This window comes from Pituophis catenifer, unplaced genomic scaffold (assembly GCF_029215685.1).
Source record: "Pituophis catenifer annectens isolate HBS135680 unplaced genomic scaffold, rPitCat1.0.hap2 SCAF_3, whole genome shotgun sequence".
In the NCBI taxonomy this organism is placed as follows: Eukaryota; Metazoa; Chordata; class Lepidosauria; order Squamata; family Colubridae; genus Pituophis; species Pituophis catenifer.
Window position 1 is genome coordinate 181,638,033 of NW_027256883.1, and position 24,166 is coordinate 181,662,198.

The window sequence follows — 24,166 nt, forward strand, 5'->3', positions numbered from 1 at the left end:
ATCTTGCTTTCTCTCCTTTTTGCTTCCTATCCCACATTTCTATTTGATTAGCAATTGGTCATTGGAAAAAGGAAGAAAGCTTCTCAATTTTTGTGCTATCTTTAAGTTCAGGGAAACTAATTTGTTCATTTTGGAACTCAGCTGATTGTATATCAATATTATTCAATGATCTATTAATGTACTCTTTAAAAGACAATTCAAAAGGGAGGAAAAAAGGACACAGAGACAATCACCTTAACAATTAAAATTGATTATACTTTATTTAACTGGTTTGAATTTTCCCCCCGGCAAAATCTTCCAATCCCTTCTTCTACCTGAAACAGAATTGAATCTGACATTTCCTGAAGATCTTGGCCTTATAAACAATACACAGCAGTAAAAAGTAGATAATCTGCCATATTCATGAAAAATGCAGCTCATTTCTCTTCCCAATAGCAGCAATCTCACTGTCTAACAGATCATAGATTTTCTCTCTTCCAGCTAAAATTAGAAAACACAAAATTATTGTGAATTCAAGAAAATAATATGATTTAGGAACTTCCTAATTTTCATGGCAAAAATCTCCCATAACTACCAGGCGCAAAGAATTAAATTTAATAGCATTGCATGGAATGAATGTGTATATGTGTGCGTGCGTGCACACACACATACACACAGAGATACCCTATATAAACACATATGTAATATACAGGCCATAAGCAGAGCACACTTTTACAATATAAAGTACACCAAAGCATTCCTTTAACTAGTTATTTAAATGAAACAATAGTTTTATGTAACTCAAGAACAACAAATATTTCAGTTTAGATATTTCCCTTTTGTATTTTTAGTAATGCATCTGCTTGAGAGAGAAAGGCTACAAAACTAGCTTTGGGTTCAGAAATCCTGAGTTAATTCTATTCTATAGTCTTTTTAGAATAATATTCTGAAATCCCAGTGAAGCAGATTTTAAGTTATTTCCAAAACTGCCTGATTCTTAGTGCACTTAATTTTAATCTATTTCCATCAGAATATAAATTATATATATTTATGTGTGTGTGTGTGTGTTTGGAGGAAAAAACATATTATTTTCCTTCTAAATTAACAGAAAAAAATTTCTGTAATAGTCCTTAGTAAAATATTTGTTTAATGAAAATAGTGGAGGGAAATTTATATAAAGAACCAAATGGTCTTTCACAGATATAGAATTAGCATTATAATTAATAAATGTTAAGCTAGTCTTTCAAGTACAGAATGAATAAGTTCCCATTTTATATATATTCATTCAAGATTACTCGTCTTCAATCCCCACATACACTTAGGTGGGAATGAAACCCATCAAACTCAATGAGGTTTACTTTAGGGTCAATGTTCATAGCATTGTCTTCTTACTCACTCAACTATTCAAAAACCAGAATTTAGAATTCAGTTGTTCAATTCAATATAATTTATCTTATTTCAATAACTATAAATATATCTCTGAACTAGTACATTTAATTCCCTTTAGAAATTAAAAGTGTATAATTTATTGTCAAAGTTACTGATCACTTGTGAAAATTAAGATATTTGGCTTAGTATCTTTTTTCAACTTTGGAATTTTAGTTTTGTTTTTAGCTTCAGGAACGAATTGTATACGGTGTTGGGAATTATACTAAATATCATCTGGTTCCATTTCTAAATCTGCTATAACTTTACCTATTTTATAGTGTGTAAATCATTTACATACAGTAGAATAATACGTTGGAAATTTGTTGGAAATTAAGCTGGCTAAATACCTCATTCTTCTTGTAACCTAATTACCTAGTAGTAACCTAGTGAGAGATGCCTCTGAATAAACCAACAGGAAAGAGGTTCCTTTCTCCTGCTCAGTTATGAAAGATAGAACTCTTGTACAACTGATACATTATGTTATGACCTCAAGAGTTTGAACAGAAATAGAGCCACTCTTGGGAGTTCTGAATCAAAGTTGTCCTCTCTAATCAAAACTCCAAAGACACTGTTAGGACCACAGTCAAAAAGCCTTAACATCTTTCAGCAGAAGCACACTAGAAAGCAATTCTAAGTGAAAAAAACACAAAAATGATCATCTGAATTTCGAAAAGACAGGAGAGACACACTGTTCCCAAATGATCGGATAGCAAAGGAGGCCAGGGGAAATGAAGACATTTTCATCTTGCCTAGCACCAATGGAAGTTAGTAGTTAATGGATGCATACAGATGTATACAATTTCAGTGGCAAGCCCACTGTGGAAGCGCATTTACCACATTTATGACACACATATTATTTCTTCATATTTAACTGAGAACAAGCTAAATTTGGATTTATACAGCATTAATCAGCAAGCCCTTGTGTCACCCATGAAAGTATTTCTTTTCCTTGCATGTTACAGAGCAAGATTCTGCACATAGAATTAACTGGCTAAACCAAACTGCCATTTTTAAGAAATCAAAACCACCACCACCACACCAGGGAACATCTTTTAAAGAGCACCAAATATTTCAAGCAGATAAACATGAAGGTGTGATGGAAAGGTGGAAGGAATGAAAACAAAATGGGCAGTTTCCTTGGTGTGGGGAGGGGAGAAAGGCAAAAGGAGAGACCCAGCTTTTGATCTAGAGTCTGCAAAAAAATATCAGAGCTCAAAAATAACTCCTGTACCTCCAGCAGCTATCGTTCGGTATATCTGTAGGCAGCTAAAAGTTTCTGTACAAACATAACTAAATATAACACCAAGGAGACAGGTGAAAAGTTAGCAGGCATAATGAGAGGGAAAAACCTGTTAAAACTTGTTCAATGGGTGCAGAAAAGAGAGAAAAAGAATGGTCTGGATTCACATGTTGCTTAACAGGATACTTCCATAGTCTGAGGATTGCCATGGACTTCAGTAGTTTCAGCTATTCCCATGTTCGCCTCCTTTAGGCTGCTGGCTTGAAACCGTGCTTGAGTGCCTTCTCCTGAACCTACACTTGAAGATGACTGGGTCCGGGAACGGATCAACCTGGTCATGCTTGCAGATGGCACTGTAAGGAGACAGGCAAGTGAATGTCAGAAATAATAAATGTTTTTTAACTGCCTCAGAGGTCTTATAATGGAGGAGGCACAAAGAAAAGGAGAGCTGCTGCTGAAAAGCAAATCAGGCATCACTCTGTTCACATTTCTTTAGTCTGTACTTGCTGTGGTAAAATGCAGGAACATTTGTATATAATAAACAGCTTAAACCTTTTTCTCATCTTCAGATCTTGCTTGCAAATAAACTTCCTTTTCACTCCTCCCTCCCAGTTGAGCTTTATTTTCACTTTTGCTTCTACTTGTAACTGCTTCCTTAGACATACCCGCCAACTACCTCTGTATTTTGCTGAAGAGTTAGGAATAGTGTTTTTCCTACATATCATTCCACTCTCAGAATTGAAAGGGTTGTTCAAGCCTATGATCAGGGAACACCCTGATACAGTCAATCAGCAGAAACATTCTGTGCAAGGCAGTCATGCCCTCTCCACTCTATACATATACATATACCCATGAAGCTTTTTCAGAAACTTCAAATTCATATATCTGATTCCTGCACCACCAGCTAGTTGCAAACCATGCAATAGTCAAACCAAGGCAAATTAAACCACTAAAAAGGATTGTAGCACAAAAAGTGTACAATGAGATGGCCTAGAGTGCAAAAGATCACCAGGCCATGCTGTAAGCGGCATAATGCATAAGAAAAATGGAACTCAGCCAAACCAGACATATACTTGTAGATACCTGGCTCAGTGTTCAGGTGACTGAGCTGCATGTAAGGGACTGGAAGCAGAGATAAGAGAGGGAATGGGAAACAAAGTTAGGGAAGTTATAACAAACTTGAGACAATGTAAGCCTTGTCTGACCGTAAGCGTTTCCATATTTTGAATTCTATAGCTTTAAGAGTTGCTTAGTAAAACAATAAAGAATATTTTGGGCAATTTATAATATGTTTTCAATTGTTCGACTTTTACTGAACCTGATATTACTTTCTACATTGGAAAAAAGCTCATGCATATTACTTTACAGATAAACGTTTTAAGAATACCCTACCATCATCTCTGCCAATAAAGTTATCGGTAAGAAAAACTATAATGATAATCTTTTAAGCACAGGTTAGATATTTGTCTCTCCAAAACAGCCTTTAGGAAACTAGAAAGATCCAAATCTATTCAATAGAGAACAAATCACTAAAAGGTAGAACTGTCATTCAAGGACTGATGATTAATCCTCCTTTACAAATATCCTACTGTGATAGATAAAACTATCTTATAGTACAATAATGTGTATGAATTTACGATGGCCAAAGTGCAGAATAGGATCTATGATTGAGAAATAAATAATCTCAATCATGTAATAGGCTCTAAATTGAAATTAATGCAAGGACAATATATTATCACTTACTATAACCCATTCCTTGAACGAAGTATTTGAAAGCTTCAGTTAGCTTCCCAGGCTGGAAAAGAAAAATAATAATCAAAAAGTATAAGCAAGTTGCTATACACAATTTGAGGCATTGTTAATACATAATTAGATGGATATGATATATATTTGGGTGATTTATATATATTTGTTGATTTTCAGGATATTTTCCAGTCTAATTTTCTATTTTTTTCTTTTATTGTTCATTTTGCTATTTCATAATTAATTATTTTGTCAGATATTACAAATTCTTTTGGTATTTTTTTTAAAACTGCAATTAAACATGACAATAAATGATTAGTTGGATATCTTTTAGATGCATTAAGTATGACAATTCCTAGAATAAGAGTTTACCTGAACAACTTGGGGCAATCCCCCACAATCTGCCATCTGGAAGAGAAAAGTGGATGGTTAAATTAAAAAAAAAAAAATAGTTGAGCTATAAATCTATTAAGTGATTCCATCATAGTACTATGATGGAGTACAGAGAGGCAAAAACTTCTATTTCCAAGCACATAACATTTTAAAATTGAAGTTTTTCATGTAAATACAGATCGCTGGTGTACTGAAATGGGAGACAATGAAACATAACATTGGCAAAAAAAGGAAGAGACAAAATAGAGATATGAAACATGTAATAAATGCACTCACACCCACCCTTATACATACCTACTTGATTAGAATAAATAACATATCAAGACTTGTTCTTTTAAGGTGGAAGAGATTTGTGAACCATGTTAGCTGAAAATTTATAAAATTAATACTGGAGGGTTGTAAACATATAATTCCCTAGATGTCTCTACAGGAAGTTCTCGCCTTACAACAATTGGGACTGAAATTTTGGTTGCTAAGCGATATCGTAAAGTAAGACATCACATGACTATACTGCTTAGCAACCGCCAGCAACCAGCCTGGCAATCCCTACTGCCATTGTTATGTGAATTTTACCAGTTGTTAATGGAGAACCCATCCCAATCCAAGCCATTCTGGGTTTAGTCCCACCTATCTCTTCCACTATTCTGCCCTTTCAGCTGCCCAGCTGTAGGGCGGCAAGTGGCTCCAGATCCACCATGCTCCAGGAAACTGCAGGCACCCCAGTCCAGTCCCAATTGCCTTGCTAAACTGCACATTGAGACCCCTGCTGCCATGTGCTTTGCCACCCAGGCTCACCTTTGCTACCATTTTCTTGCTTCTGGTCTTTGTTCCTTTTTCACAATGCAAAACCATCCCCAAACAGTCCAGGAGTATGGCAAAAAGTAGTATTTTGGCATGTTCTAGCTCTGGGAGAGGCTACTTTGTGCCTCCCCCCCCCTTTTTTTCCCCATCATGCAAAGCCAGCTCATATGTCTCAGCTGCCAGGCCAGACATGCTTTATCAGCAGCGGGGACAAGGTGGTGGGGGTAACCTGGGGCACAACAGGGCAGGGTGGTAGGGGACCAAAAGGGCACAGATGTGGGGGAAATAGATGGGTGGGAGAATTGCAGCACCCGTGTGGTTGTAAGTATGAGTAGACTGCCAAGCACCCTAATTTTTATCACATGACCATGGGGGCACTGTAGTGGCTATAACTTTGGGCATGGGTGATAAGTCATTTTGTTCAGTGCCTTCATAACTTCTAGTGTAATTTTAAACAGTTGCTGAATGAATAGTTGTAAGAATCCATTCTTCCCACAATCCCCTTCTGTAGACTTCATATAAAGCCCACAGTAGGGGATCACTTGTCATCAGAGAAGTCTTTAATTTTTGGTTACCTTCAGGAGTGTTGTATTTATTGGATCTAGGCGTGAATTGCATTCAACCTACAAAACACAAAATAATGCATATATATAGTTATCGCTGACAAACTAACTATAATTCAAAGCCCTCCCTAAGAAGCCAATGCCTCAACAACAACAGTATCTATGGATTAGAAGCAAATCTTAAAACTAAAATACTATAGTTACAGTCACTAATTTTAAAGACAATATTCCTGTCTTTCCTGTAAATAAGGGTTTAATTTCAGATCTGACTGCTAGCATCAGACTGCTAGAACATGTCAGCAGCTATAGTGGCAAATTGCATGTTGGACTCAGATTTATGTTCAATACCCACCCAGTCCAAAAATTCACTGGGCATGTCTCTATTTCACAAACTAATTTTTACACAATTGTTATCAAGATTGTTATCAAGAAAAAAGAAAGGAAAATCCCATGTACTCCGCAACATGAAGAGTCTAATGTGGATGAGAGTAAGAATCCTTAAACCTTTAGGAAGTGACAAATCCAATTTATATGGCCAACTCCCTCAGAGATGCTTTTGGCATTTGCTTTGTCTATATATACAACATGGAAACTAAATCAACTCAGAGGAGTACAGGAAAGCATGCAATTTTAGATCGTCTCCATTGAAATCACAAAGTGCTATATGGTTCTCAATATACAAATATTCTATTATTACTATTTTGAAAGGAAGATTCAAACTTCTTTAGATACATATTAATAGAACAGAACAGAACAGAACAGAACAGAACAGAACAGAACAGAATTCTTTATTGGCCAAGTGTGATTGGACACACAAGGAATTTGTCTTTGGTGCATATGCTCTCAGTGTACATAAAAGGAAAAAAAGAAAAAATACATTCATCAAGAATCATAAGATACAATACTTAGTGATATAGGTTACTAATAAGCAATCAAATCATACTAGGAAACAAACAGAACAATATAAATTGTAAAAATACAAGCAACATGGTTATAGTCATAAGTGGGAGGAGATAGGTAATAGGAAGGATGAGAAGAATAATAGTAATACAGTCTTAGTAAATAGTTTGACAGTGTTGTGGGAATTAGTTGTTTAGCAGAGTGATGGCATTCAGGAAAAAACTGTCCTTGTGTCTAGTTGTTCTAGTCATAACTGTTGAGATCCCCCCACTTAGGAACCTTTGCTTGTATCTTATATCTTAATATACAGAAAATTGCCTATATTAAACTATTATAGTATATTATTAAAATGCAGATAAATTATTTGCACGCTTCAAATAAAGCAAATTCCAAATTTAGAAAATTTTACTTCCTCCAGTAAAGGAAAATTTGAAAAAGTCTAGATGAAATTACAACATGATAATGAGTTGAGGAAATGACCAACTAATGATTAGGTTACTTACCACAGCCTCAACTGCAGGAGAGCTGTCTCCAACTACTAATAAGGCAGGGCACCTGTAAAGGAGTCACAGTTTAGCATTATAATCTATACAATCATCAGCTGAGTTTTCTGCAGGTTCCAAAGCTTTGTCAAATGCCAGAATTAACTGTGTGCTATCACAATGCAAATTCCATCCCTTATGTATGTGCAAAATGATTATGTACAAAATATGGGGGATGTGCTGCAATGCTTTCATCATTTGCCACTCTGTGATGTTCCCTATAGATATATCTGATTAGCATTAACACTATCTTCTGTTGTCAAAATCCTGCTTTTTAATTTTTTGATCATGCTCACAACTGGATCATGTTTTAATAGTGCAACATTAAATCAGAACATATAGGGCACGGGTGTCAAACTCGATCGTGTCATGGGCCAGATTATGACGTATTGCAACGTTTTTTGCCTTTGCAGAGCTGGGGTGGGCTTGGCTTGCGTGTGATGTATCCGGCCCGTGGGCTGCCAGTTTGACAGGCTTGATACAGGGCATCAAAACACGTTCATTCATTTCAGTGGGGACAGAGCCTTATGAAACAAGTCTTCCCAGTCTTGCTCAGCATTTGTTTACAATACATAAACTAATATATATTGGCCATAAAGTCCTCAAATACTTTGCCATATATCAGAGCATCAATTCTAGCTGTCAAGCTGTTATTTATACAGATAGTTTGAAGGGTAGCAGCACTGGGTATAGTGAAGGGAAAACACAAGCCTCCCTAAACATAAAGACTGCTCTGAATAAAAGGCAGGTGTGGGGGTTGGAAAAAAAAGGGCTAAGGAAGATGCCAGAAGACAACAAAGAGAAATCTACAGAGAAAACACCTGCTGGATTACCTCATCAAGCAAACAAACCCCACCCCCTCCATTTCTATATTGCCTGGCTGGGATTCAGCTTATTGCCCTGGCAGAGAAAAGAGCAGGTTCCTCATGCTGGAAAGTCTTACTCAGAATAAAGGAAGGGGCCCTCGTTAAGTTAGGAGTTGTTTATAGGCTCAGAGCCGAAGCTGGAAAACTTACTCAGACTACTGGTGTGAAAGCAGAATAAGCTTCAAACTGCTGCTGCCACCAGATCCATTTACTTTCCTGGTTAAGTACAGTGTTTTGAGCATTAGTCTGAGCTCTAAATTTGGACTGCTGAGTCCCCAAAGAGTCTGTTTTGTTTTCAGTCCCTTTCTCTGAATGTTCAAGGGACTAAGAATAATAAACTTCAGTAGATTCTTGGAGAGCTCAATGTTTCTGTTGCTTTCTAGTCAGTTCCCCACCTCTCTGTTACAAGAGTCTCTGCCATGCTGGGGAAACACACTCAGCATGATGGATTCATACAAACATTTCTTCGGGGCAAAGATCAACTCTGCAATTCACCATTCAGCAGAAGGCTTATGAAAACTAAAAACTCAGCCCTCACAAACAGTTTTTAAATATCTTGTATGTGCCTGTAGTGCACACATATGTACATGTAATATATGTAATTTTATATGCAATATATAAAAAGGCATCTGATGTAATATAAATAGGAAAGAAAAATTGAATACAAGATTATTTGGCTTGCTACTACATCTATCAAAAGCATTAGAAAAAGTGAGGGAAGGGAAGTAACTTTTCCAACCAAAGGAAATATAGGCGGGGGGAAAAATCCATCCAGTTTCAAGCAATATGGTTAAAAGACAGTCAAAAGCATCTTACTTGAGTGTTTTTGCTGCTTCTTCATTCATACCCAAGATTGGTCTTTCAATATCCAGATCTCTACGACTTGAAGGCAAAGAGAGACCTATTTAGTCTATTGTGATTGAAGTGATATAGAAGCTTTATAATTAATACATAAATAAGCAAGCAAGCAAGCAAGCAAGCAATTGGCAGTCTGCGAAGTACTGGCTAAGACAGAAATCTTATGTCGTTAGATTGTGACTACTTATGGGGAAAAATATGAAACTATTGAAGTACTGAACCTTGGTAATAAAAATATAGGGCTAAAACTATCTAATCTCAATATTAGTTTTTTCAGTACTGGTAGCTAAATGGATCTAGTCCCATACTATGGTTATGAATGTTTGAATATTTTTTGTGATATGGACTGATATAAGCTTATTACTCTTGTTAAATAACATATAATGCGGGCTACACAGAATCAGATATCCTAATAATTTCTAATTTTTTAAAGCTACTTCTTAAAATCCACTGGATCACATATGTTAAAATATCAGATATTTCAAATACATACACACACACACATTTTTGAAATGAAGAGAAGCTATTGAGAGAACAGATCATGGATCTCTCACATTGTATCTGATTTGGAACTCATGTCTAGCTTGATGAAGGAGCCCTTTCTAAACATTCTGTTTCTAAAGGGATACTCATGTGCTGCTTCTTTTGTAAACAAAAAAGCAGAAAAATATGAAGAGATAATTAGAAGAGGTTTTGTTGTGGAGAAAAATCTACAACATTACGGACTATAATGGAAATAAAACAGGAAATTTAAGACAAAAAAGAACAAGAATTTTCCCTAACTATCTTGCAGGCCTTTTACAATTGAAATTAAGGCTAAATATACTGATTTGTGAATGTGCGTTATCTGCTGCTTAACACATTATTTATACTTTCAAAACTGGAGTGGAGTAAATAAAAGAGTTTTCAGTGTGGATCCAAAATAGACACATTACCTGTTATAGGAGGTAACAAAGAGCTGAAGGTTTTCCTGATTGATGTCTTGTGCAATGTGAAGTCTGTATGTCTGAATTAGGTCCAGATTAGCCTGCAGTTCTTCCTGAGGAATGACAAATATTATAATTATTTATCTGGTTAATTGTATTATAAAACAGTAAGCACACTTCAGCTATCTTGTAAAAACTAAAAAGGTAAATGTACACTGCAGACTACAAGCAGGTAAAAATCAGCTTCCATATCAGCAGAAGGTTTGAGTTCCAGTTTACATTTACTATCTATTATAGTCTTCTGCCACACCTATCTCAGGAATAAAACTTAAAATTATGAAAGCATAAGCATTCTTATAAACAATTCCTGTGCTAGGAACAAGAACAGTTCATTAATATATGTGAAGTTGATTATATATATTGGTATTTTCAATATTAAAACTTGTAATTAACTTACATGGCCAAAATGGTGAGCTAAAACAATATCCACAAGGTTAGTTGTCCATCCAGAAAACTGAAAAAAAGAAACCAAAATTACATATTGGCACTGCCCAGTTTTATATTAACACATCCTGCTTTTTCACATGCTATTTCATCCATCTGTAATTCTAGCATTAAAAATACATGCAGATATTCTCTCTAAATCATGCACCGTTTGACCTAAGGCCAGGTTTATGGCTGAGAGAAACCCTATAATACAGCTACATAAAATGTATCAAAATACATTTCAGTATGTCGAATCAATAAAGCCACTTCTGTATTCTTTCATCTTCCTTTGGGTTTAGAAAAGAAAAAAGAAGTGATAGTCCAAAACAAATATTCAGTGTTTTTTGAATTTCTAGTCATGTCAATATTATCACCTTGGTCACAAAACAGAGAGTTCCATCCTACCTTGGATGCTGCCCAATCTATCCAACCTTTTGCGCATGGATCAATATTAATTAGCACTAAGCCTTCTACCAAGTCTGGATGATTCAACTAAAAACAGAAATGGAAAATATTAAAGTTTTACTTTTCTGACTGTTCGTGCTGGAATTCTATATTCTATAAAATTCTATAAATTCTATAAAAAAATATTTTTATTATGACAGTATAATAAATATATCAAATAAATACATAAACATAGGAAATAAACACATTTATTGTGGGAAGTATCATGTATGCCACCTTCAGTTGTACAAAATAATCCAATAATAAACTATAAACTATGAGTAAAAAGGAATAAAACATAATTTTAAGGTGACCACCAAAAAGGCCATGGTGTTGGAGAATATAACTTAGAACACAAGGAAATGCTGGCAAGTTTATAGTGATTTTCAAAAGTAAATGCACTCTTTTTTATAAGATGACGATGCACTATTTTTTTTTCAATAGCATGATAATCATAATCTTGAATTAACTGCCTCAAATTTACTCAATATTTTACGGCATTCATACCACTAAAGAATGAGACTGTTTTTGCCACTACTGCCACTATGGGCATTTTCATTTCATTTCATTTCATTTTATTAAATTTGTATACCGCCCTACTCCCGAAGGACTCAGGGCGGTGAACAGGCACAAAATAAAACACATAAATACAAAAGTTAAAACATGATTAAAACCCAATTAAATAATGTCCTTCTCACTACTACATGTATCCTATGTTTGGATTCTACCTGGACATCTAGCACCTAAACAGACTTAATTTGCTGAAACAAAGAAATGAGCACAAATGCTATTTACCGCAAACTTGCTGAGAATATAGGCACCAGCTCCAACTCCTATTCCAATTACACTTTTTAGGCTGAAAAAAAGTTGAAAATGAAGAGAATCTCTTAGTATCCTTTCTATTAGCAGGACCCATCACATTTATGTAACCTTAATATCATACCATTTATACAATTTTCCTTTGTATGATTTTATGATAAGAAATAAGAAATAAGAAAGATTCTACAAATGGCATCTGAATAAACTTTACAACCATTGGCTTTGTTGCAATATGATAACAGCTGTTCTTTTTCCTCTGGACAACATCAAAGAAAGGCTATTTAGCATCTGTGATTGTTAATAAAGGAAAGTCAGCGTTATTCTGCATACTTGCCTCAGGTGCATAAGAACAGCAGGAAGCATTTCAGCGAGTTCATCAGTACTAGGATACTGATATCTGAAATTGGAAAAGATGAAGTTGACATAAAAGGACTTTATTCCAAGGCTAGCTCATCAAATATATGCCATTTTGCAAGGAGATTTCAACAGTTCCATAGTAATAGATTCTAGGACATGGTTAATTAGAGTATGGATTTGTAGTGATCAAAAGACTTTCAACTCAGAGGCCTAAAGGTCTCACAAAAGAGTTGTCCCACCAGTAACATTTCTACATACATTTACCCATGGCATTATTCTTACTTGTATTCCTGTATCTCCCAAATCAGTACTGTATCTATTTATATACATTAAGCAAATACAGGAAATCTGGCTATTCCCCTATCTATTTCAATTTTAAACATTGTGGATCAAAGGAATATTACTACACTTACCCAGAAGGGAAAGGAGGAGCCCCCTCTTGTTGTCCAGGTGCATCAACATGGCATACAGCAAAGTGTTGTGTGATTTCCTGCATGTCTTCAAAATTGAAGAAAGTATTGAAGCAGGACTTATCTGTAAAACAAACCCACAAAATGACCATGAAAGCACCACTCCAGTTCCTGAGTCTTACTTTGATAAATACAAGTTAAGACTGGTAATGTTCATGTTTGTTTTCTAGTTATGGTAAATAAAAGAACTGCTTCTGCATCAAACACTTCTATTCTGAAAATATGAATACAACATAGTCAGTGAGTCAACATGAAAATACCATGAAAAAAAGGACTCACGGTTGAGGCCAATATCATGATACGTTAGGATGACGGGTCGATTGCCTTTTGAAGTGCCTCGCATAGTGACATGGACAACTCCATAAGCTGTCTCTATATCATGCTCCTACAGAACGAAATGTCAATTTTGAGATTAAAGAGGAATAATCTCTACACAGAAAACATGACATAGTCCCTAGTATATAGCTCAAAAACTGAGAACATCAGGGAATAAAAAGGACATTATTTAATCTGAAGGAAAAACCTCCTGATTAAAAAAATGATTCTATAAATCTTTTTACAAAGTTCTCATCAAATAGTGAATTTTAAATTTCAAGAACTGCTCAAAGAAAAGAATTTTATATAGAGGTTGTTAAAACAGGAAAAGTACTCTTTTGTATTCTTTCAGTTTTCATTCAAGAAATGAACATTGCTGTAATGGGCATGCTTAGATACTCTGTTTAGAGTATGCTACAACTCTAATAGAAGTTAAAGAACCTTCTCAAAGAATTTGTGGCTATATTATAAAAAATAGATTATGCCAAACAACTGATTTTACTCAATCTCATTAACTCTGTTTTGTCCAACTTTGATCCAGCCTATATGCTACAACCACAAGAAAACCTTCCGTGTAATTCTTTATTGGGCCAATATATTGGAATACTTTTGAAATATTTTCAAACTACAATACTTCCATACAACGGACACTTTCTGGCTGCATATGATCACTTACTTTCTAAATGCTTTATGTCTTAACAGAGCAACAACCACATAGAAATCCTTCTCACCTATAGCATTATTAAGATTTGAAAAATCCTGACAAACAGGAGCAAGATTCCATCTAACACGTAGATTTACTCTTTTACACATTTTACTTAGATTCTGAATAAACAGTCGAAATGCAAAACTACGTTGTGAAGTAAAAATCATGCTAAGCTAGTTGCTCAAATATAAACTAGCACAGTAAATTAAATTATTCATACTCACACAGGGCAAAACTATTAATAGAACAGCAACAGTCTATGCAAGCAATGCTGGTTTCTATGGTATTCTATATAAATAGATGAAAGTGTAAATCTAGAATGATTACTTTGTGAAATGTAAGCCAATTATGTACACAATGACTCCAACAACTCAAGATGTGCCAAAGAGTAGAGTCCAATCAGGATTTTTGTCTGAACATATTCTAGCATGTGAATACAGAATATTGTTCAACCAACAGAATAACTTTGCTTAGGCTCCATATTTTTTACATGCATTTTTAGATGATTACTAGACAACCCATAACTATTAGGTCATAATTTCAGAGATATTTCTGTATCTAATACTTGCACATCCCCGTGTACCCTTCCTTGTCCTCGATATACCTCCCTCATGGCCAACCAAGTGATAAATCCAGTTAATTTTATGATTTTCTCTTTTTTTATACAGTATATATCTAATCTATTTTATACCACTGAGTGGTATAGAATAATCTCTATTCTACAGCTTCAAAAAAAACTTTTAGGTGAATTAGCAGAAAAGAAGATGTCCAAAGCATGACAAGTCCCTTGGATCACCATCTTTAAAGCGCTCCATGGCTTAGGACCAGGGTACTTACGAGATCACCTTCTGCCACTGATAACCTCCCACCGACCAATACGCTCCCACAGAGAGGGATTCCTCAGGGTGCCGTCGGTCAAACAATGTCGACTGGCGACCCCCAGGGGGAGAGCCTTCTCTGTGGGGGCACCTGCCCTCGGGAATGAATTGCTCCCGGAGATTCGTATGATCCCTGACCTACGTACCTTTCGCTGTGCCCTTAAGACTCTATTGTTTCAACAGGCTGGGCTGCCTTAAGAATGGATTTTAATGTGTGATTTAGTTTTTAATATAGGGCCAAACCATTTAATATTTGTTAAACTGTTTTTTAAATTTTATAGATACACATGTTTTAGTATGGTGGTGCACCACCCTGAGTCCCTCGGGAGAAGGGCGGTATAAAAATGTAAATAATAAATAAATAATAAATAAATAAATAATAAATTCCAAAACAACAGCTAGTAAATCTTCTGAAACTTAAAATAACTGAGCTTTCTGGCAACTAGGATATAGACATATTTCTTTGTATGTATTTCTAAAATTAGAGTTGTCATTACATTATCTTTTAATATCAACATAATTTTGTAACTAAATTAAAACATTGTTAATAAATTTCATAAACTAATCAGTCTATATAAGTGTAACAGATATTGCACTGTTATGAAGGAGGCTTTGCATTCTTTTGTTGCATAGGGCCATGTATTTCCCTTGGGAAAAAGAAATATCTTTTTAGCAAGGAAAGGATTCCAGACAGAATTTTAGTTTATCAATGTCAGGCAAACAATATTAAGGCCCATAGTTTAATAGCTATAAATTTGTAATTCTGGGATTACAAAATAAGGTGACGAAGAGATTGTTCCCAACTACTGTAAACTATTTTATATTCCTTAATAAGGTCATGAAGCCCAAACAAATTTATGCACTATGGTCATATGCATTTCAATGTGCCTTGTTTTCTATGTCATTATGAAGATTCACTCTTTAGTAATATTTAACATTGTGCAAAGAAATACATTTCTCTATTCTGTATATCTTTGTCAAAAGGTACCTATCAACATGTCCAACATATCATTACTTTTTGAGGTAAACAGTTGCACAAAATAGAAAAAGAGAATATAAAAAAATTATTCAAAAGGTAACCAAAAACATATTTTGGAATAATCATAACATAAATCTCTCAAAACACAATTCTTTAAGATCTAAATCAACAATATTTATTTGTTGCATCTGCTTTCCTCCAAAATCAATAAAGGTGTTAAATATAACCTTCCTAGGGGGGCTTCTAAAAATTTAAGTCAACTGGAGAGTCACTTGACCACTGCAAAATGGCCATAACATTGGACACAACTCACTTAAAAACCATATTGCTTAGCAACAGAAGTAGATTGATGATTACCTGCCACATAAATAAGTGTCCTTTCTTCCTTGCTAAATCATAGCACTATCATAATCTAAATTGGTAACAGATATTGTAATAAAAAAGAATGGTTCTTCCATGGTTATAAAAGGCAGTTTTTAAGATTTTTAAACCTAATAAAATCAGACTCCAAATGTGATCTGAGGAGAAAATTGATTTCAAAGATTTGGAGTTAGATAGGAAAAGAGTCCAAAATGTGATATGGCCATACTGAGATCTGGGAAAACAGCCTTAACAGAAATGTATATTTGCATCTGAGAAATACTTTATACAACTGTAGCAACGTAACCCTCATTTTGATTCATAAGTTAATGGAAAACAATCTTCTCCAAACCAGACTTTTGTAATTTAATGGCAGATACATTTTTTCCCAACATGCAGATAATCAGAATGAATATAAGGGAAGCAATGGCCTACAGCTTTCTCAATTTCATCTCAACAATTTATCTTAAAAATAAAAAGACTGACAAAGCAGAAACATTCCAGTATGAGTACTTACTTGACAGTCAAAGTCCTGGAAGTTTCGAGCTGAATTCTGTCAATATAAGAATGGCCACTGATCAACAAACCATAAACTTTGCTTTACACCTGTTTGAAAAGCTTATTCCAACACTTCAGTTACAACTAAAAGTATAGTACTGAGCCGACGCTTCCTGTATTAAATTGCAATAAACAAGTGCACAATAGTAACAATTCCCTCACCCCACCACACCCCACTAGAAATCAATCTATTCCATATCATGATGGAAATGTCAGGATTTCTAACATCAAACTGGATATTCTCAAGGAACAAATACTTCCAAATTTTAAGATAAAGTTCTTGGCCATAAATTCAAGTTTTTATCTTCAACTGTATTTTGAAAGACATCAAAATTATATAGGCTAAAAGTATGCATACATTACAGCAATGGCACTACTGCTGAATAATGGTTGCTTTGCATATAAAATGTTTCCAAGAATTATCATTGGAATGACACCTTATAAGGCTGAGGTCCCCAAACACCGATCCATGGACCAGTACTAGTCCGCGGTTCATTGGCAATGGGCCACACAAGTCTCACGTGAGTATGTGAAAAGTCCATTTGCGCATGCACGGGATTAAGTTGGGCGTGCAAAACCATCCCCTCCCTTTCAACTGTTACACTACATTTCCTTCCAGATTTTCTTTTTAAAAAATCATTATTCACACACACAAAATTTATATACATGGATATACCCCTTGAAAGTGTACTAATTTTAAATTTTTAGCTAAAGAAACTTCATCATAAAAATAAAACAATACTGTTTAAGTTAACCTAATTTGTTTACTCAGGTAACATTCCTTCTATGCAGTCTATACAGAGCAGTTAACCTAATAAACAGCATAAAATCAAAACAAAATAAAATCCCTTTATTTTGGGATATCTATGTATCTGAAACTCTGCATAATACAAAATAGAAATCAATATTTTGTATAAATATATTCCAAGATCATTGCACAATATATTCTGTTTATGTTACCAATTAGAAGGTCATGAGAGACAGTTTGGTCTAGTGGTTATGGCAGTGAGCTAGAATGCGAGAGACTGTGAGTTCAAGACCTGTCTAAGCATAAAAAAAAAATCATCTGGATGACTTGGAGACAATCATTCTCTTCTAAGAAAGGTGTGTTGGATATGTTTACTGCCTTGAGATATTTGTAAAATAATAAAGATGAACTATGTGGGCAATAAATCCACTGGAGTTTTTCCCCCTACCTTTGAAGATTTCACTAAAAATATGCCTGAACATTTATAAATATTTTTATAGCAATTATTTTGCCTTTGATGTTTTCAAGTAGACTTCAATCAACAAAAGCTTAACCGTAATAGATCTGTTTGCTTTGAAATGCCACAAGACTATTTGAAATCAATATACATGGCACTTCAGTGAGCAACAGCAAAGACTAAGAGCTTGCTCCATGAAATCTGAAACCTAGAATTTGTTTCAGGGAAGCAAGAAAGAAAGGTTTGGGAGAAGAATTCTCTGTCTACACTAAATATAGGAACTTTCAAGAGTTTTCAATGGACCTTCTCAGTGAATTAAATTCTACATCCACAGGAGAAAACTGTAATATATATTCCTCCTACACAATAATTCATACTCCGCCTAGCTGGCATGTAGTACAAAATTGTTAGGGGTTTTCTCATGCTCAAAACAACTTTCTTTACCTTATTATTTAAGAGAGGTTTAATTTCTGTTAACTGGACATCTTGCAATTCATCCATGTTTGCTGAAATCAATGAGATTCACTGCTGAACAGCAAAGTACTCTTCCTAAAAGCAAAACAAACAAACAAACAAACAAAAGGTTTACAATGCAGGAAATGATCCCAGATCAAAATAGAATATTTTAAACTATAGACTATGATTCTCAAACAGTTAGAGGCTATGTTGAAGCCTCTAGAAATAGTAACTTCTTCCTCTTTTCACAAAGATGAATGCAGGTCTGGCTGAATCATAAACATAAGATGATATTTCTGGAAGAAGATGCTAAACATTTAAATCAGACAACTACTTAGATACTCCATGCCTCATATTTTCTGTAAGATAGCATTACACAAAAATAGCAGTGTAATGCAATTTAACTTTCTTAATATTCAAGGTTAAGTATTATGCATTTAGTAACAGCTAAGGGAAATAAAAAGAGTAATTATATGAAACAAACAAAATGTTAAAAAGCTATTATATTTATGTAGTTATATCTAAATTATATTAAAGTAATCAAAATATCTTTACAAACCCCAAGGCATATCACAACTTTTGAGCACAACTAATGTTTGGAAATTAAAAGTTGAAAAATTTGACACACCCTATAAAATTTCACTTACTGGTATTTTATTGCTGTGAAAATGTTTACAAGTTGATTTGAGGTCAACAAAACTGAGAAATTAACAATTTTGCCTTGCTTAGTTTTTCCTCTATTTCATCTTTTAAACTAGTTCTAGTTTGTATAAATTTAAGATTACAGCAGGAATATAAAATAAAAGCCCAGAAAGCATCTTCAATATATTTTAATAAAGTTAATTTATTATTGATAAATTAAATTCATATTATTTTTACAATTATTCTTCAGTTTTAAAACTACAGTAGTAAAATTAGTAAATCAATTTTTGCTAGACACAAATGTGTTGTTGACTCTTTTAGAAAGTTTTAAATCAGAAACAGGAAGCAGCTTAATGGCCAGGCTAAATTTTTTGGGGAAAGGGACAACAGCGGTGGGAGCTTGATTATGCAACTTTAAGAGTCATTAGGTGAGTCTCTTCTTCAATCCATTTAAAAGGAAAATTACATGTTTCCAGCTTTGTAAAATCTTTTCCCCCTGGTATGCAGCAAAAGGGCGATTATAATGTTATTTTGGGAAAGTCTTGCAAGTTTTGGATGAAATTGATTTAAAAAAGAACTTTGAAGTTAATTAGAAAGATAGTCCCAGAAGGGAAATCTGTCCTATAGTATTTGCATTTCAAACTGATAACAAGTCTTTGAAGGTTGGTCATTAGAAGACATCGGATGGCTACTTTAAAGGAAACTGATCTATGGATTTAAGAAATGCTTGAGCATTTTAACTCTACATTGGAACCAAAAACAAGTCCCTCTGAAGACAAAAATGGACTTTAAAATGGATTAGGAAAGAGATGGAAATATTGGATTTTAAATGGAATAGGATGACCATTTAAAAAATATAAAAGACATACAAATAATATATCAAAAGAGCCATGTGGATTATCCTTTTAAATCAGAATATAAGAGAGATATTGAAGTTATAATTTCTACATGGAAATTACAAATAGATCTGAATAAACATGACAAGATTTTTGAGAATAAAGATAGTAGAAGAAAATAGGAGTTAGAACTTAAGAATGGCTGTAAGGAAAAAGAAAAAAAATATGTTTTTATTGTGGTTAAATAAGTTGCTATCTCTGATTATGCTTAATGATTATCTTGATTGGATAAGTATTTTTGTCAGAGAAATAATGAACTGGGATAATAGATTTTTATTTATCTATTTATTTTTGTCCACTTTTATTATTTTTACAAACAACACAACACACCTTCCTCCTCCCGTTTTTCCCATAACAACAATCTTGTGAGGTGCGTTGGATTGAGAGTGACTGCCCAAGGTCACTGGCCAAAGGTCACTCAGCTGGTTTTTAATGGGGAGTAAAAACTCAAGATTTTCCTGGTTTCTAGCCTGGTGTCTTAATCACTGTACCCAAACTGGCTGTTTTTGGTTTGCAATATCTACGTATAGATAAATAAGGGGCTATTATTTCTGGTAATGTTTATTAGTTTTAAATGTTTATAATGTTTGTTAATTGCATTAATTTTGATTATTAAAAAGAGGCATGAGGGAGATTTAGATTAAATGGAAAGGGGGATTATATACTTATATTGTTAGGTGTTTTTGTTAAGTTTTTACTGAACTTTTGCTGATTAATAAGGAAAGCTAAACATTTAGAGATGAGATTATAGAAAATGGGGTGAGTTATGGAATGAAGATGTATTTGTTTGCATTTTAAGAGACAGTGATCGATTGTTAAAGTTGGAATATACGTTTTGAGGTTGAAGAGGGAAACATCTTTTGCTTACAACTTCCCTTTTTTCTTTTTGCAGGGGATTTGTTTCTACAAATTTGTTTCTTTTTATATTTCTTTTTCCTTTTTTAAAATATATATTTTTGTATTAAGTTCTTGTATTAGTTTTATCTGTTTAATAAAATTCTTAATAAAATTTATTGAGAAAAGACTGTTTGATATTTCTTTTTCATATAAGACTCTGTGTTGGATTACCATAATCATGATTTTGCTAGCAAGTGAAATTAAGGATATTGTACGGTAGTTTGCATACTTTGTTAACTCTCTTATTTTTTGATATTGGAATGGACATGACGACTTTCAAATCTGTTGGCCACTGTGATGTCCTCTAACTTTCCTGGCACAGCTTGGTTAGAACCTTTATTGATTCTTCTGATACTTGCCACATTTCTGAGTATTCCATCAGTTCCTGTAGCATTCCAAGTAATCACTGGAGTGCTGATCTAATTTTATCTTCTAACACTAGAGGTTTTGGTGAGAAAGGAATTTCTTCTAATGTATATGTTTCTTATCTCTGCTGCCCCATGTAGGTTTTTGCTTGCTTGCTTTAGCTGGGAGCTGGTTTGACCTTTAGGAGTGATCCAGCTGAAAATGTATATACGGTACTTGACTTCTTTACTCATCTCTCCTAGGAACACTGCTCCCCCCACCACAATGAAGCAGCATGGCAGGAATTGGGGCAGTATCCAGTTTTGCTCATTAAAACAGTGCCTGATTGCTCTAAAGTATTATCTATCACTACTGGGTAGGTACAAACGGGATGATGGAGGCCGGTCTTGAGAATGTCATTTGGGAGGAGTTCAATCCTGTTGCTCCCGAGGACGTGGACAGGACACTGGGTGGCTGAATGCGACCACATGTTTATTGGACCCGTGTCCCTCCTGGCTGGTACTGGCCTCCCGGGAGGTTACGCGAGGCTGGCTCCAGGGTATTATCAACGCTTCCTTGGGTGAGGGTGTCTTGCCATCAGCCTTGAAAGAGGCGGTGGTGAGGCCCCTCCTCAAGAAGCCTGCTCTGGATCCGGCTGTTTTGGCTAACTATCGTCCGGTCTCCAACCTTCCCTTCATGGCGAAGGTTGTTGAGAGTGTGGTGGCATGACAGCTGCCTGGGTACCTGGATGAAGCTGTCTGTCTGGATCCACACCAGTCTGGCTTCAGGCCTAGGCACAGCACGGAAACGGCATTGGTCGCGTTGGTGGATGATCTCTGGAGGGCTTGGGATAGGGGTTGCTCCTCTATCCTGGTCCTATTAGATCTCTCAGCGGCTTTTGATACCATCAACCATGGTATCATGCTGCGCCGGTTGGAGGGGCTGGGAGTGGGGGGCACCGTTCTACGGTGGTTCTCCTCCTATCTCACCGAACGGACGCAGTCAGTGTTGGCAGGGGGGCAGAGATCGACCCCGAGGCGCCTTGTGTGTGGGGTGCTGCAGGGATCGGTCCTCTCACCCCTTCTGTTCAACATTTATGTGAAGCCGCTGGGCGAGATCATCTGTGGCTTCGGGGTGGAATTCTATCAGTACGCTGACGATACTCAGCTGTACATCTCCACCCCAGGCCATCCCAATGATGCCCTTGAAGTGATGTCCCGGTGCTTGGAGGCCGTGCGGATCTGGATGGGGAGTAACAGGCTTCGACTCAACCCTTCCAAGACTGAGTGGCTGTGGCTTCCGGCGTCCCGATATAGCCAGCTGGCGCCATCGCTGGCTATTGGGGGCGAGTTATTGGCCCCCACGGAGAGGGCTCGCAACTTGGGTGTCCTCCTGGATGCACGGCTGTCTTTAGAAGAGCATATGATGGCCGTGGCCAGGGGGGCTTTTCATCAGGTTCGCCTGATTCGCCAGTTGCGTCCCTTTCTGGATCGGGACTCCTTACGCACAGTCACTCAGGCACTCGTCACTTCCCGCCTGGACTACTGCAATGCTCTCTACATGGGGCTCCCCTTGAGGTGCACCCGGAGGCTCCAGCTGGTGCAGAATGCGCCTGCGCGAGGGATTATGGGAGCGAGAGGGCACTCCCATGTGACACCTCTCCTGCGCGAGCTGCATTGGCTCCTGGTGGACTTCCGGGTGCGCTTCAAGGTACTGGTTACCACCTTTAAAGCGCTCCATGGCATCGGACCTGGGTATTTGCGGGACCGCCTTCTGCCACCAATAGCCTCCCACCGGCCAGTACACTCCCACAGAGAGGGACTCCTCAGGGTGCCGTCGGCTAGGCAGTGTCGGCTGGCGACCCCCAGGGGGAGGGCCTTCTCTGTGGCAGCACCTGCCCTCTGGAACGATTTGCCCCCGGAGATACGGAGGATATCAGATCTCCGGGCTTTTCGCCGCGCCCTAAAAACTTTTTTCTTCCATTAAGCAGGGCTGGCGTGAACCCCCCCCCCATTTTTGAGATATTAGATTTTTAAATTGTTTAATGGGTTTTAGTCATAAGGTTCTTAATTTTCAGCCAAAGGGTATAATTCTTTTAAATTTTTAAATTTTGTATTGGATGTTTTTTACTTGGCTGTGTACCGCCTTGAGTCCACCAGGAGAAGGGCGGTATGCAAATTTAAATAAAATAAAAATAAATAAATAAATAAATAAATACTGGTGAGGGCACTTTTTAGAGCTCTGTCTCTGATAATAAATACCCAGGACAGCCCTCTATCAGAAATGAACCCATCCACTTTCCCCCTCCCCATCCTTTTTCTAAATGCTTGTTTTAATTATATTCCCTTGTCTCTAACTCATTTCTTTATGGGTTTAATATCACAAAGCTAACAGCTGGGATAATCCAAGAAATAAGTTACCCATATGATGCTAAAAAGAGCAGTATCCAGAGAGCTTCAAGCTTTGTTCACCATAATTGGGAAATATAGTTGATTGTTGTTTCCAAGGCAACTGTATGTGCTCTCTTTGCAAATATACAAGAAGCCCAGCATCAGGCTGACTAAGGCAGTCTCTTGCCCAACTCTTCCTTTTTCTAGGACTGATAATTGGCATCTTAAATCTCCAACACTGAACATGCAAATAAAAAGTATTAAAAATAGAATGAGACTGGAGGAAGTCTTGTGTGGGGCTTTGAATTTAGATTTTACCCATCTAGCTCAGTAAATCTGGATTGTAATATTTTTTTCTGGGCTGGTGAATTTATCTGAAATATGAATTAAGAGTTGTACGCATTTCTCATAAAATACTTACTGCCAAAATGAGCAATTAAAAAAACCACATTATTTTCAGGAGGTGAATTGGTGAAGCTACTGAATTCAACCCATATTGCTTTCCAAAAAGGTTACCATGTCTTGGCTCCTGAAATCAAGATGACACTAAATAGTTGCAAAGAGATTCAATAAACTCTAGGTTGTTACTATTTATTGAGCATCTGGGTTTTGCAGCTCTGACATAGAAGTCTTATTTTTCCTGCCATTCCACCTTACCTTTGTTCCTTCCCCCCCCCCAACAGATGGCTACAGTAGGTCACAACATTAACCATTTTTATCCTCT

At 36.1% G+C, this 24,166-nt stretch overlaps 1 protein-coding gene across 2 annotated transcripts in view; it reads right to left on the reverse strand.

Annotated features, from left to right (window-relative positions):
* Positions 1-234: 234 nt before the first annotated feature.
* Positions 235-24,166, reverse strand: part of NDRG3 (NDRG family member 3) — a 36,800-nt gene continuing 12,868 nt past the window's right edge. Inside the window, exons 2-17 of one of the 2 annotated variants that reach the window (XM_070941642.1) lie at positions 18,261-18,365; positions 16,571-16,606; positions 13,095-13,200; positions 12,759-12,879; positions 12,323-12,385; positions 11,965-12,025; positions 11,131-11,217; positions 10,697-10,753; positions 10,249-10,352; positions 9,272-9,337; positions 7,551-7,602; positions 6,160-6,207; positions 4,763-4,798; positions 4,391-4,442; positions 3,731-3,769; positions 235-3,000 (exon numbers count right to left, since the gene is read on the reverse strand). In XM_070941642.1, the coding sequence (XP_070797743.1) occupies positions 2,822-3,000; positions 3,731-3,769; positions 4,391-4,442; positions 4,763-4,798; positions 6,160-6,207; positions 7,551-7,602; positions 9,272-9,337; positions 10,249-10,352; positions 10,697-10,753; positions 11,131-11,217; positions 11,965-12,025; positions 12,323-12,385; positions 12,759-12,879; positions 13,095-13,200; positions 16,571-16,606; positions 18,261-18,317 (1,164 nt within the window). In that variant the 5' untranslated portion in view covers positions 18,318-18,365 and the 3' untranslated portion in view covers positions 235-2,821. The remainder of the gene's footprint in view (positions 3,001-3,730; positions 3,770-4,390; positions 4,443-4,762; positions 4,799-6,159; positions 6,208-7,550; positions 7,603-9,271; positions 9,338-10,248; positions 10,353-10,696; positions 10,754-11,130; positions 11,218-11,964; positions 12,026-12,322; positions 12,386-12,758; positions 12,880-13,094; positions 13,201-16,570; positions 16,607-18,260; positions 18,366-24,166) is intronic. The other variant, XM_070941643.1, reaches the window with a different exon arrangement.